The sequence below is a fragment of the Uloborus diversus genome, chromosome 10, assembly GCF_026930045.1.
Source record: "Uloborus diversus isolate 005 chromosome 10, Udiv.v.3.1, whole genome shotgun sequence".
Taxonomy (NCBI): Eukaryota; Metazoa; Arthropoda; class Arachnida; order Araneae; family Uloboridae; genus Uloborus; species Uloborus diversus.
This window is the reverse complement of record NC_072740.1, coordinates 133,690,255-133,705,065: the sequence shown is the minus strand read 5'-3', so window position 1 is coordinate 133,705,065 and position 14,811 is coordinate 133,690,255. Positions and strand designations below refer to the sequence as shown.

The 14,811-nt window shown below is 33.5% G+C and overlaps 1 protein-coding gene across 1 annotated transcript; it reads left to right on the top strand.

Annotated features, from left to right (window-relative positions):
* The first annotated feature begins 1,992 nt into the window (after positions 1–1,992).
* On the top strand, positions 1,993–12,339 carry LOC129231187 (glycine receptor subunit alpha-4-like). The gene is made up of 8 exons (XM_054865434.1): positions 1,993–2,089; positions 3,000–3,067; positions 3,890–4,116; positions 6,601–6,683; positions 8,051–8,185; positions 9,496–9,617; positions 10,235–10,459; positions 12,172–12,339. Exons 1-8 carry the CDS (start codon positions 2,068–2,070, stop codon positions 12,337–12,339), a joined length of 1,050 nt encoding a protein of 349 aa, XP_054721409.1. The 5' UTR covers positions 1,993–2,067.
* The last annotated feature ends 2,472 nt before the right edge of the window (positions 12,340–14,811 follow it).

The following is a 14,811-nucleotide window of genomic DNA, read 5'->3' as shown; positions in this document are numbered from 1 at the left end:
GCCTGATCAATTGAGATGTAATTACTATCCGTTGATGAGAGTTCCCAAGCTTTTCTTGTTTAGCTTTTAGCTTTTCTTTTCCAAATCACTCTGATGGATTTTTTCACGTTTTATGCTGTGCAAAAGTAGGTCGTCATAATTAAGTTAGGAGACGTCTTGTTATCGTGAGATTTTTAAATAAAAACCTTAACGGAAATGAGAAAAACAATTATACTACAACATAAAGTATTAATGTTCATCAATAGGTATTTATACTCTTAGCAGATGTAGAACTTCTTCCAGATGTAAAAGTTTTGAAAGGCTATAAAGACACACGTTAACCCAAGGAACAAAAAGCAATTAATGTTACTCCTTGTGGAGAGCTATCGAATTGCTTGGTACATTGTTGAGTGCTTATAGCTGCTTTCTAACGAATGCTGTCAAAATTAATTTCAAAATTGTTTGCTGAAGGTTGGCAGAGAGCGCAGTATCTTTTCTCAGTTTGGGTCAAAGTAGCCCGCTTTTGTGGTATCAGAAATTCAGTTTTTATTTTAATCGCCAAAACTTATAACCAGGGTTCCGATAGAGCAGACAACGAGAATCGCACACACTTAAAAGAAATCTCACTCAAAAAAAAAAAAAAAACAATGTGGGATTTTATTAAATTAAATCACAAATATTTTGTACATATTATATATATATATATATATATATATATATATATATATATATATATATATATATATATATATATATATATATATATATATATATATATATATAAATGAAAGAAAAAAAACATTCAAACAGAGCTAAAAGAGCTAGAACGGCGATTTTCAAATCTTCTATTTTGCCAAAATTGAACCTTCACCTGTAGACCATATTTCTCCATACTTTTCTTTTACTCTGACTTATCCTACAGTAATGTAGATCATATATATTAACAACAGTTGAAAGCGATTAATTAGTGCAGCAAAAGCAAGAATATCTGAAAGATACGAAAAATGAAGAATTTTGAAAAAGTGAGAGCTTGAAAATTTCAGCTCATTTAAATATACTGTTTTAACACAAACTGCGAATGTAAAAACGTACCATTGACGTACATAAGTCATTTCCATTTTTGGATTTATTTACCATATTTCTCTCTTTCAAAAATATTTCTCTTAAACTTCTTACAGTTAAAAAAAAGGAGTTTCTAAATGGTGTGTCAAAAGAACATTTTGATTTTACAATTTCAAACAGAAATGGCCGATCAAAGAGGAATTAATTGCAAAAACGCAGAAGATTAAAACTTGCATTATTCTTTACTTAAAGGATTAATGACAGTTAATAAGCTCCAAATAAACTAATACAAACTTTGCACAAAAAAAAAAGTGTGCTCTCAATTTAGGGGCTGATTAACTTCAATAAAATTTTCATTGAAGAGTTATTTCTGCGTTTATTACATAAATTGTTATAAGTTCGATACTTTTCATCTATTGAAATTGTGTGACAGCCGTAAAGTAACAGAGATTATGCACCTTGTAATAAATTTCCCGAATGAAAACAACGGAAGTAGTGCTTTGTATTTTTTTGCGGGAAAAAAGATTTTTTTTTTAATTTCACTCTAAGTTTAATAGTGGGGGAGGTTTTATCACCCTTTTTTTTTCCTCTAAAGGGAACCATGCTTATAATTTTATTAGTCTGTGTTTAAATGTTTAAATGATGAATAAATGCAAGTCTGTCAGTCTTTTCTTTTTTTTTCTGAGAAGCCGGGAGGAAGTGAGTTTGTATCAACAAGCAAATTTTAATGAAAAACATGGTAGGAAAAAAAATGTAATAAAAAAGTATGTCTCATTTTGGTGAACTTATAATTTAAATTCAGTAACTGAAATAATAATGAAACAGAATAAACAATGAAAAAAAAAAGCTTTAAAAGAAACTTATGTCACTACTTTTTAAATTAAATCTTAGATACATCATTTTTGGTCGATTTGAAATAAATAATAGTTATAAACTTGAGCTATATGTTTTAGAATTTCTTGCGGAAGTCAAGGTGGCCTAACTTTCAGTGATATTCTCCCAGAAAACTCCAAAAGCTATGACAAAATGAAGCCACCTAAAAAAGACGGTAAGTATAATATATTATCTAAATTTAATTCCTACATTCAATTATTTTAAACACTTTCCTTCTATTTATACAGTTCTATAAAATTCAATTCATATGGCATTAGGAAGGACCTCGGTAATTGAAAAGTACCTACTTTAAACTATCCCTAAATTGCAAGATCTTTTCGCTGAATATGAAACACTTTGTTGTAGAAAAATCAGTTTTAACTTAAAATTTCAAGTTTTTCAAGGCCTCAGAATTTGAATATCTGCATGTTAAGCGGATCCCACTTTATAGGGCGAGATCCCACTAGGCTTGGACTGCCCTCATCGAGTTTCCAGAAATTGTTACCATATATGAAGAGTAAAAGTTGTAAATAAAACGCGAAAGAAATAATTTCTACCTCTTTTCACGTGAACTAATCAGGGTTGCCAGGGGTTGAAAGGGGCCTAAAAATGAGGATTTGCAATATTCGAGTTTCCGAAAAAATGTGAAAGATGGGAATAAAACGCTAAAGTAAGGTTGCCTACCTTTTTCGGGTCCCTAATCAGGGTTGTCAGGGGATAAAAGGTTTTCAAAGAGGGATATAATTTACACCTCATCGAGTTTCCGGAAATTGTTGTCATAAATGAAGAGTAAAAGCTGCAAATAAAACGCTAAAGTAAGGTTGCCTACCTTTTTCCGGTATCTAAGCAGGGTTGCCAGAGGCTAAAAAGTACCCAAAAATTGTCACTTGTCGCACGTAGCATTGAGCAACGGCAGGTGGCAATCGGAGGTTAGTGAGCGAAACGAGCAGGGTGCGAAGCCCCCTAATAGATTAATATTTTATAATTAAAATATGTACTAATATTGAAATAAGTCTACATTTAAAAGTTTTTTTTTCCATCCTTGTACATTTTTTTTATCTGAAATGCATTTTTCTAAATTTTAGGGAAGCCAACAAAAGTATTTTTTCATGTCACTGTAATGGGCCTTGATTCCATCAATGAAGGATCAATGGTAAGATATGTCTTTTTTTTTTTTTTTTTTGTATGCATAAATTTTTTTTTAATGCTATTTGGAAAACTTACATTATAATTTTGTCTGCTTGTTAGTATTTTATATTTATTCATCATTTTATCTAAAGTACAAAATTATATCTTTTCTTCATCTTTTTATATTTTAATTTTAAGCTCCCAACAGTATCATTTAGAACTGGTTTTTACGTTGCTACCGCTTTTTAACATGTGAACATTCACGACTCATTGCTTAACGTTAATTCGGTTCTGAAGCTTTTGTAATTTAAAGCAACATAGACATTATAGCTTGGTAGTCAGTATCTAAGCTAGCTTGTATACTAGCTTTGAGGGGAAAGCTTGGAAGTGCTTGGAATTAGCTACTAGACGCTTGGTCATTATAGCTTGGTAGTCAGTATCTAAGCTAGCTTGTATACTAGCTTTGAGGGGAAAGCTTGGAAGTGCTTGGAATTAGCTACTAGACGCATAGAAAATGAAATTAATCTCCCAATAGCACAAACTAACGTGGTTGTCAACAACTCTATTCATCGGTGCACAATGAGGGGCCATTGCTTGATTATCTGCGTTTTCCGATTTTCCACGCAAATTTGAATATGAATCAGCCGGATAACCAGAAGCTTAATGTATGTGTATTTTCTCATTGATCCCAAATCTACAATCGCGTTCGAAAGAAAAATGTGTCGTCAAAATGGCAAGGTAATGTGTAATTTTAACCATCCAAAAAATCATCCAAAACTTCTATAAATATATTAGACGTGTCTTCCTAATTTAGTTTTCTACTCAAGTTTTAAATGTTACATTTTAGACTTATGCTGCTGACATTTTTTTCGCTCAAACGTGGAAAGATCATCGTTTACGTTTACCTGAGAACATGACTTCAGAATACCGCCTGTTAGAAGTACAGTGGTTGCAAAATATGTGGAGACCGGATTCTTACTTTAAAAATGCCAAGGCCGTGACATTCCAGACAATGACTATTCCCAACCACTATGTTTGGCTATATCAAAACAAAGACATACTTTACATGGTCAAGTAAGTTATTTACTGTTATATAATAAAAATTGCTAAAAATTGCAAAAGCTGTAAGTTTAAGGATTGTTCATGTAAAATTATGTGTTATGTTAACTTATTGTATGACCATTAGATATTCAGTGTACTAACAGAATTGGTCTTGCATCATCTGATGATGATTTAGGCCAAGTTTGCATCCATACGAGGAACGTCATTCGCAATCCACAAAACGACAGCAGGAAAAGACCGTAACCCTTTATAAGGCAGTAGGAGAAACTTTCATCCAAGTTAAACAAATTTTAATGTCCATTTTAAATAACTTGACACCTTTTGATTAGTTAATACCTTTCTAAGGCAAAATCAAGTACAATACATCGATATTTACATACAGGAAGATTAGGATCCTCCCTCCCCCTAAGAAAAAGGATAGGGCTAAAAATTTAATTTTTTGAATATAATTTTTTAATTTTACAATATTTTAATCCGAAATGTGATCTTAATGTAGCAGCAGCCGCCTGACTTGTCTAGTGGTCAGTGAAGTCTGACTGCGACAGGAAGGTCCGGGTTTGAATCCCGGCTCGGGCATGGACGTACTTTCGCTCTCCTGGGCGGTCATTCCAAGCTCGTCAGCTTTCGAGATCGAGATTCTCGCTCACGTGACCGGTTGTGACGTAGAAATGTTGCAAAGTAGCATTTTAATCTACTCGAACGTAGCTTGCGGCTAGGTTCGAGTAGATTAGAATCCTACTTTGCGACATTTCTACGTCACAACCGATTACGTGAGTGAGAATCTCGATCTCGCAAGCTGACGAGCGTGGAATGACCGCCCTGTCCTTGTCCTTCTTTGTGCGAATGTGTTGTTATGATGTGAATGGCGGTAGCGTACCAATGGGTTGGCAGGAGTGGCTCTCGCCAGGGGCACAGAAGGCGGCCTTTCGACTGATTTGGAAAAAAAAAAGGATTTTTTTTTAAATTTTTTTAAAAAAATTGATCATGTAATTAAAAAACTTCTTTTATAAATAAAAAATAAAAAAAACTCGCAAGAAAAGGAGCTGGAGAAAAAAATGAATGTCGTTTCAAGGAGCATAGAAATGATAGTCGACGTCCAGGAGAAGTACAAAGACGAACAGTGAACACTTCTGTTAATCGTTAGGACAACGAAAAGAGAGTTCAATGAAATCCTCGGGTTCCCATGAGAGAGATCGTTGGTGGAACGGGAATATGTGACCGATCAGTGCGGCTAAGAGCAACAACAGAGTTCAGATATATGCTTTACAACTTCTAAAAAGATTAGGCTTTTTTTGAAGGAAACAAACTCGTGCTGCTCCAAAAATGCCAGAAACCATTTGAGATGGGCCGCAAGTCACCGCCGGGAGAGATTCCTTTCACTGATGAGCAACTCTTTACCATTCAACCAGCTCTAGGATTTGGTCTGTAGACAATCCATGTTCCTTGGCAATTGTTGAACATAGCCAAAATCCAAAGTTGGTCTAGGTGTGTGACGGAATGAATTTGCACATGCGGTAAAAAATCTCTTTTTTTTTGTGGACGAGGGCGTTAAAATGAATCAAAAATGTACCAGCGGGGCATTTTAGAAGCTGTTGTACTTCTGCGAGCCAATAAGCCCTTTGGCAATGTAGACTGAAAGTTCCTTTTATAAATTCCCCGCACCCCAGATCATTTTGCCAAAATAACAAGAGTGGTGGAAGGTAATTTTTCCTTATATGGACATCTGTAGAGTAGCCACCCTACTCGCTAGACCTCAATCCCTTGGATTACAGTATTGGCCTATTTTAGAGTCTAAGGTCTGCCCTAAATAACACAAAAGTTTGGACTCTCTAAACCAATTGCTCTGGTGGGAATAGGATAGATGAAAGGTAAAAAACTTGTGGCCAATAGCTGAAACTTTAAATAAGCGGTTGCGCTTCGGTATAACTGCAAACAGCGGTCAGTTTTCAAAACAAATTTATTACTAAAAGTCTACTCATATTACTATTGGTTGAGTTGTGTTAATTTATTGATTTTAAATATAGTTGAATAAAAAATTGCTTGTCAGGGGTTTTTTTTTTTTTTTTTTTTGCCACTCCCTCTGTATTTTTCAACAAGATAACTATAGTAAAAGAGACCCCGCATAAAAAAAGAAGACATACAGATGTATTGAATTTAAACATTTCATTCGTTTACAGTAACTGTTCAAAACAATCAAAAAGAACTTAAATGACAGTTTTAACTTTGTAGCATAACTTTTATAAACTCTTCCAATGAAACAATGTGTGGGGCATTTTGGACAATTAATAACAAAAAAAGTTAAAATAAAATGCAACTCTTTAGGTACAAGTTTTTTTAATGTTAAAATATTGAAGTCCCTCTTCTTTAATGGAAATAGTGTAGTGTATTTTAATATATTTTTCCTCATAAAAATTTAACTATGTGTTCAATAAAAAATTAATGAAACTTAAAAACAATGTCTTTTTATAAATTAATAATTCAATATTTTATGCTTAGGCTCACTCTTACGCTATCATGTGCTATGAATTTTGCAAGCTATCCTCATGACACTCAGACATGCTCTTTGCAGATGGAAAGTTGTAAGTGTTCACTACAGCTACTTTGTTTTTATTATAAAAAATAATGACATTTTTTTTCTGTTCAGAATTTTTTTTTTTTTTTTTTTTTGCCTATTTTTGCATAAGTTAATAACGAAAGAGGGAGGAAAAAATTGTGAATCGACATGCTTTGCACATACCAGGCATATCGAATCACGTCATGATGTCCGAATATTGTGGGGTACTAAACTGGAAATGAATAAGTGATTGTAGTTTTATTGAAGCATAACTTGTAAAAGTTATTCCAAATATTTTAAAAAATGAATAAATAACGTGTACGTTGTTGTGCATTTACGTTATAGCCAAGTTTAATCGTAGTGCACGATTTTGCTCGGATGACAGGGGTCATCGTACGTCAACTACAGTACACTTCCGATTATCCACGAAAATGGTGGAATGGTGAACGCGGATAAGCAAATTCGCGGATAATCCGCAAACAAGGTGAAAACGATGCCAGTGTATGCAATAGCAAAAAATATCAACAACACTCGCATATATTTAAGCTATAGCTAAAAACAGTAGTGTGCGTAAAAATTTTATACAACAGTTTTAAAGGGATTGCTCATTATACGGAAAGCGGATTACTAAAGCGTGCAGATTTAAAAATCAGATTTCAAGTAGTCAGATTTCTATGATCCTGGAAGGGTTGATGTCATTGGAAGAGAGGGGAAGGAATGAAATAGAAATGTCTAAATACAGGTTTTGCACTTGTTAAGTTGAAGTGTATGCATTTATCCCACATTCAGTTAATCATCGCTGATTTTTTTTTTTGAAAGTGTGAAAGGCCGCGGATAAGCAGCCTGCGGATAATCAAGAGTTTACTGTACATTAATATTTTTTTAAGAATAAAAATAACTATTTTAACCCATGACTTAACTTCCGACACCGATAATTTAGGCACTTATCCACGTGTGGTCGAGTGGGAAAAAAACTCAATATTCATTCGGGGGTGAGTAAAATGGAAATTAAGGTCGATTTTTGAGTGAAATTTTTTTAGGAGATAATACTTTAATAAGTTTGAGATAAAGGAGATTGGTATCTTAAAATTATCAATTTGTAGTGTGAGTCCCACACATGGAATTAACTTTCTTAAATGCCCAACTCTTTATGAAGTTCCTAATCAGGTAACTTGTGCGTAAAATGAATTGTTTAGCTTGCATACATCTATGAAAATAAAACAGAGCAAGTGCATGTAAGAAATGTTTCTTTTACCTTTTTACGTCGAATCTTTCGTTAAATCACGATATTGTTTATTAAATTTTATTGTTCTATCAATTTCACTTTATCTCGAAGAATATCGATGCCTTTTGGTGAACTAAAAAAATCAACTTTTTTTCCCTGTCCTCCAGTATCCTATACGACGGATGATCTTGTCTTTGACTGGGACGAAAAAATGCCTCTAGCTGTTGATGACAATATTGAGCTTCCACAACTTGATTTAGAGAAGACAGACATTGGAGATTGCACTCAAGTTTATTCAACAGGTATGCAAAACTATTACAAAACCTACTGCCGTTTTTTAGTTCCAAAACATTTACTACAACTTGGTCAGTTGGGGAAAAGGGAAACAATTTCAGTGTTACAACTTTAGATCCTTCCCTTATTTTTGGATAAACTGAGACATATAATTTTATGCATTGGTGTCCAAAGACTGCACTCTCTAATAGTAAACGGACCTGGGTTTGAACAATTTGACTTTGTGACTGGTTTTCAGCGAATGAAATCACGTTTTTCTTGAGCAATCACGATTGCTTATTGTTCTCACTTGACTGTTTTTGGCGTGCTATCATTTTATTTTCCCACCGCCACCCTCCGCACCATCACCGTCGACCGGCTCCTCACGACACATACACACACGCACACATACAGAACTACACACACACACGCACACATACACACACAAACAAATACACACACGCATACATACAGACACCTACACACACAAAAACATGCACACACACACACAACTACCCACACATCCATGCCTGCACACCGACACAAACACATATACCCTACACATACCCCCCACACACACATTCATACACACAACTACCCACACACTTATGCCAGCACACAGACACAAACACACATACCTACACACACATACACATACCCCCTACACGCAAACACACACGCCTACATACACACAATCGTGATTGCGAAAAACATAATTTGAATTCAAGATGCCAAAAATTCAAATTAATATATATATATATTAAATCCTTGAGAATATGGGGTAAGTGGAAACACCCTATTTATCTCTTCCATGAGGTAGATGTAGGTAGATATAGCACTGTACTCCATCAATTTAAAAGCCTAAGAAGTTCAGCACTGACAATTCTTAATATGTGGATCGCAGGTCGCATGCTACTCGCTGAAGAAAATATTAAAACACATTCACACGAAAAGTTAAACTATGCGCTGTATTTGTATAAAATACAAGTAACACAAGTTGAAACCAATTACTTCACTTTTGTAGACCTTTTAGAGAGGAAAATGTAAGATCGCTTAGGTTTTAAAACACAACTTTTTCCACAATGTCAGTCTCGAAACAATGATGGTGCCTATACAATGGTATGAAAATTTAAGGAATTCTGAGAATCTCTACTGTATATTACTTCGTTTTCACTGACCAACAATTTAGTTTAAAGAATTACCATCAGTATAGTAAGAGTTTTTTTTTTTTTCATTCACCCCATGCTTTCTTTTACCCCAACTGACCCTACTTACTTTGGTTTTAACCAATTTATTTGGTATTATCTTTAAATTTGTAAAATTCAATTTAAATTTTCAGGAAATTTCACATGTCTACAAGTGATTTTCACCTTGAAAAGGAGATTGGGTTATTACTTGTTCCATACTTATATTCCTACTTGTCTAATAGTAATTATGTCATGGGTATCTTTTTGGATTAAAGTAAGTGCAATTTTTTGTATTGAATTTTCTATGTTCATTCAGAACTTCGTTACAGAAGGAACAAATCAGTTCAAGTAGTAAAGTAGTTAAGTAGTCTTATGATTTTTTTTTGAGCTAAAAATATCTGATTCATCAGTTTTTGAAAAAAAAAATGCTATAAAAAATTATACATAGCAATATTTGCACGTTTTTCAAAAGTTTTCCATCTTGAGGTAAAAGGCAAATTTCGAGCTATAACTTTCTCAATAACTAACTTTCCAGTTAAATATACATTGACGCTTCTTCACTCTACTCGACAATTTAAATTAAGATGTAAGCGCCAGTGATATTTTTAAGGCTCCACCCCCTAGGGGAAAATACCCCCCCCCCCCCAACAGATCTTCTAACAATACTTTCTGATCATTTTATGCTTTTGAATCAATATATAAGTAAAAAGATAGCCATAGAAGCACTGAATATTTGTCCTTAAAATTTTTAGCATAAAATTCAAATGAAATACTTTAAAAAGCATAAGTTTTAAAGAGTCTAGGTGATTAACCTAATGGCAATTGACCAAGTACAAATGTTATTTTCAGTTCATAGAGACACAAAAGGATAATTTTGCTATTCCTTTACAGCCTGAAGCAGTTCCAGCGAGGGTGACTCTAGGAGTAACAAGCCTCTTAACACTTTCAACGCAACATGCCAAAAGTCAAGCATCCTTGCCTCCTGTTTCTTATATCAAAGCAATCGATATTTTTATGTCAAGTTGCACAGTTTTTGTGTTTCTGTCTCTAATGGAATATGCTGTTGTAAATGTAGTTCTGGAAGAGGCTGAAAGTTCTGCAAAGAAAATGAATAACGTAAGGAAGTTTTTTATACTGTACGACAGTAGCGCTGACAGAATTTTCTCGGGGGGGGGGGGGGGGGAGGGAATCATTTTATAATGTGTATACATATTAATTTTCTAGGAATGGCAATTTCACTAGTCAAAAGTTACTGGCTTTAAACCAAGGATTTTGTGTAAAAGGGGGTGAAGAAAAAGAGGGGACATTTTGAAGCAAATCTCATACATCCTTATAAAGCTGTGGAGCGAGACAAGGCCCGATCAAGTCAAATGATGCCCAGGTCGTGGTAATATTTAGTGCCTAACCCACAAGAAAAATCTTCTCAATTTCAAAGTCGTTAGATGTATCAAATTAAAAAAAAAAAAAATCATAAAATCCCGCTTCAAGCAATCTTTTTAAAATAAATATATATATATATATAAATTGCACCGTTTGCCATCATATTTTCCCACTTGCGCAGCCAGGATTCACCTTCTTGGATTAAGGGTTGATCATAAAAGACTTTTCCTGTTTATAAACTACCTAATAGGGGATTTGCAAAATATGGTTAAACCATAGATTCTGAGGAGGTTGACCCCCAAACCTCTTTGGCTCTGTTCCTGCACTTTCCCCATCACGTTTCAAGTTGGATTTTCTACAATTCAGGAAAACAACATTTCTATGACGCAACTATTCCGGTTTGTGAGAAAAAAGTGCTCACAACTACAGGAAACCGAAATTGTACAAAAAAGAAAAAAAGTTTGAAACATGTGCCTGAGGTGCACAACCTCGGCAAAAATTTTACCTATACGTTAAATTTCGTAACTTATAGGTTTTACCGTTGGTAGAAATGATTCGTCTGGCAGAAATAACGGTACGAACATTCTGCAAGTTCCTTTTTTTATATCATACTTCACCTGCTTTGGAGAGTTGCGTATTTCACATCATTTTCATAACTCTGTGACGTGCGCCTACCCTAAAATTTGTATAAACTTCTAACCACGCCTTCTTGGTGTTGCATTTTCAACGTCAAACAGTGTATGTTTTTACTTAACAGTATAAATAAAGTAAGACAATAAATATTCAATTAAAAGTGCTAAAGATAATTTATAAAAGTTAATCGGAACGGTAACAATTATTATAAAAAACTGAATTTTTGTCTTCCTTATAAAATATAAAAGCGAATGTCCACCGAAAATTGGAAAATTTTCAGTTCTGTGTAGATAGATACATACATTTAATTCTATGAGAGAAGCTACAAGGAAAAGAAAACTTCTGCAATCTACCGATAATCTTCAAAATTACACTATTTCATGCAATTTAATTTAACGCTTTATTTTATGTACACAATTGAGCAATACTGACAAAGGCAGAAAGTTAATTGCTCATTTCTAAGCTTGTTTATGTCACACAATAAGTTATACCTCCAGTCTTAAGGATTATTAAGAGTTGTATGTCAAAAAAAAAAAAAAAAAAAAAATCGTACAGCAAAGGTACTCCCAGAGATATTATCCTTTGGTACCCTAAAACTCCAACTCCTCAGACACTCCGGAATAAATAAATGCGCTGCAAAATAAAATACATATTTTGGGATTGAGAATGGCCTGTTTAAATTATTCTTTAAACTTTGGCTGTCTTGCTTTGCAACAACATTTATTAACTCTGGTTCTTTTGAGAAATAACTGGCTCTCTACTTTATTATGTATTTCATACCAAATAAATGTCCGCTAATTTTAAATGTTTTCCAGGACAACTTGCGAATTTTTAATCTTCAGCCGAAACTCCCAGGACTGTCTCCAGCTCAAAGGCGACGAAGAAGAGCAATTATGATTGATAGAATGTCAAGGATATTTTTTCCTTTGAGTTTTGTAATTTTAAATGTTTCATACTGGGTATACTACGTTGGTGTTCTGTAGACGATGTAGACAATGTTGTTATAGTAAGAAGTGATTTCATGTGTTACTGAGCACGTGATTTAAATGTTATTTTTTCAAGCATAATTTGCTCTACGTGGATGTATTTAGAAATGTTGATATGTTTCCAAGTCGATTTTCAGCTAGAAACTGTAACGCTTCAAACAAAAATTCAAAATAAGCTTAGCTACCGAACTGTGAGAAAAGTATTTCCTTCTAACCGGTATTACATAAATCCCACTCTTATAGTTCTCAACGTCGAAATAATAAAATATTAAAAGCAAACTTTTTGCAGATTAATGTTTTACTTAGAAATTATACATTTTAAATCCTTATTTTACCGAAACTTTGCAGGGAAATGTGATATAAAATGAAAATAGTGGGGTAAAGTGAAATGGTACAATATTTCCACAGTTTGCAGCGCCACGTATCTAGCAATATTTTAACTACGTTCTTAAACATGTAGTTGATTCCAGTCAAGCAATTAGTTGTTCTAGAGATCAAATTATATATTTATACAAATCATTGTCACAAGTCAACTTTGCTGACAGAATATTACAATATATTACAATATAGGTATATTGTAATATTTTGTGATTTATCAAAAATACTTGTTACTATAAAATGATCAAGTTTTTGAAGAAACATTTCAAATATTTATTTGGATCTTCTGGTATCCAGTGCAGCTCTTGTTTTGTTAATAATAGGCATATTTTGATTTTAAGTTCTGAATTCTATTTGTCAAGTGCACGTGGGGCAAAGGATGGGGGCAACGTGTAATAGTTCAATTCGCTTACGTATTCATTCATTTATTACATCACTCACATATTCATTAATTCGTTTACATGCCTTCATTTATCAATTCGCTTATTCATTCATTCACTCATTTTTTTATTCATTCACTATTTTATTCAGTGATTTATTTTTTCTTATAGTAAATTGATTAATAAATTTATTTTTTCATTTATTGCTTCGTTGTTTATTCATTAATTTGTTTTTTATACGTTTATTTGACTAAAAATAATTTTAATAATCAAATACAAAATATTTCATTAGAAAAATATTTTTAATAATCAAATACAAAATAATTCATTAGAAAAATATTTTATTTTTCACTTTGCTCCATGTATTTTTAAAGTGAAAAATGTCCACTTCTTTTTTTGAAGGCGCAAATTCACTAGCAAAAATGAAAAATAATATTTGTCCAAGCTTTATCTTTCTTGATGTACTATAAAATTCAGAGCAAATAACAGTTTGTTTAGTTAAAAAAAGGTAAATTATCTTAACTATTTCACTTTGCCAAACATTACCAAACATTTCAACAGAAGTTTATGACACATTTGAGTCGATCAGTTTATTATATTTTTACACATCAATATATGAGGCAGTGGAGAAGGAAAGGGATGCAAGTGGCAAAATTAAAGATTTGGAGGCAACTAGTACAAATGGTAGGTGAACCCCTCCTCTATCTTGGGGCAATAGTACTAGTATCCCTGGTAGGTTCCGGTACACAGCTTGATTTAGAAAAAAAAATTAATGAAAGCGTACCTAGGATCTGATCTTTAAATGCGTTTTACTCAAAACTTCAAAATGTCCACTTACATCCTTTTGCTTCTCACTGCCTCATATGTAATAATGTTTGCAATTTTTAAACCAATTTAACCATTAACGAAAGAGGTGATATTTTTGAAACCAGGGTCGATTTTAAGGTGTCGGCCGCCCGTGTGCAAAAACCTAAAGTGCCACCCCTCTAGAGAATTTTGCATAATTTGACTAATATTTAACATCCTTACATCCTTATCCATACTCTTCAAATTATTGAATCAAGTTTGATATTTAAAAAAAAAGAACGAAAGAAAAAGAATGAATTTATAAACAGTAAGAAAAGTTTTACATTGAGTCCACGAAGAATTTTTTCAAAATTGACCTCGAAAGTCAATTTTAGGAACTTTTTGGAAATTTTAGGGGTACGTTATTCTGGGTTTCCCTCCTGAAATTCTTTCAAAATTGAAGTCAATTTTAAGCTATTTTTGGTGACCTTATATCTTAGGAAGTTTTGCGGCACTTCCCGAAAATTCTCCAAAGTTTTAAACACGCAATTTTGAGCTATCTTTGTTGACATTACGGAAGAGAGAGGGATTCGAACGCCTCCTATCCAAATTTTCCGAAATTTAAGTCTAAGACGCAAATTCAGGCTGTCTTTTGTGACAGTAAGGGTCCAGCGGATATTTCCTCGAAAATTTACCAGTAACGTACTTTTAAATCACATTTTTTTTTTTTTTTTTGGCAGTGATGAAACCAGAAAACAATTTTGCGGAGCACTCTTGAAGCTTTCCCCATAAAAGGAGGTCCGGGGTTCTGATCCGAAAAAAATCTGAAATTGCAGTCATGAGAACGCAGTTTCAAAGTATCTGGTAACGATACAGGGAGGAAAGGATCGGGGGCCTTCTGCTGAGATTTTTTGAAACTGAAGTC

What these genes read in the sequence shown, in the direction of transcription:
- LOC129231187 (XM_054865434.1), top strand. Translation starts at nt 2,068, where the DNA reads ATGAAGCCACCTAAAAAAGACG. An exon ending in CACTCAAGTTTATTCAACAG is followed by an intron (nt 8,186 to 9,495) that starts GTATGCAAAACT and finishes TTAAATTTTCAG; the next exon opens with GAAATTTCACATGTCTACAA. An exon ending in GGGTATCTTTTTGGATTAAA is followed by an intron (nt 9,618 to 10,234) that starts GTAAGTGCAATT and finishes ATTCCTTTACAG; the next exon opens with CCTGAAGCAGTTCCAGCGAG.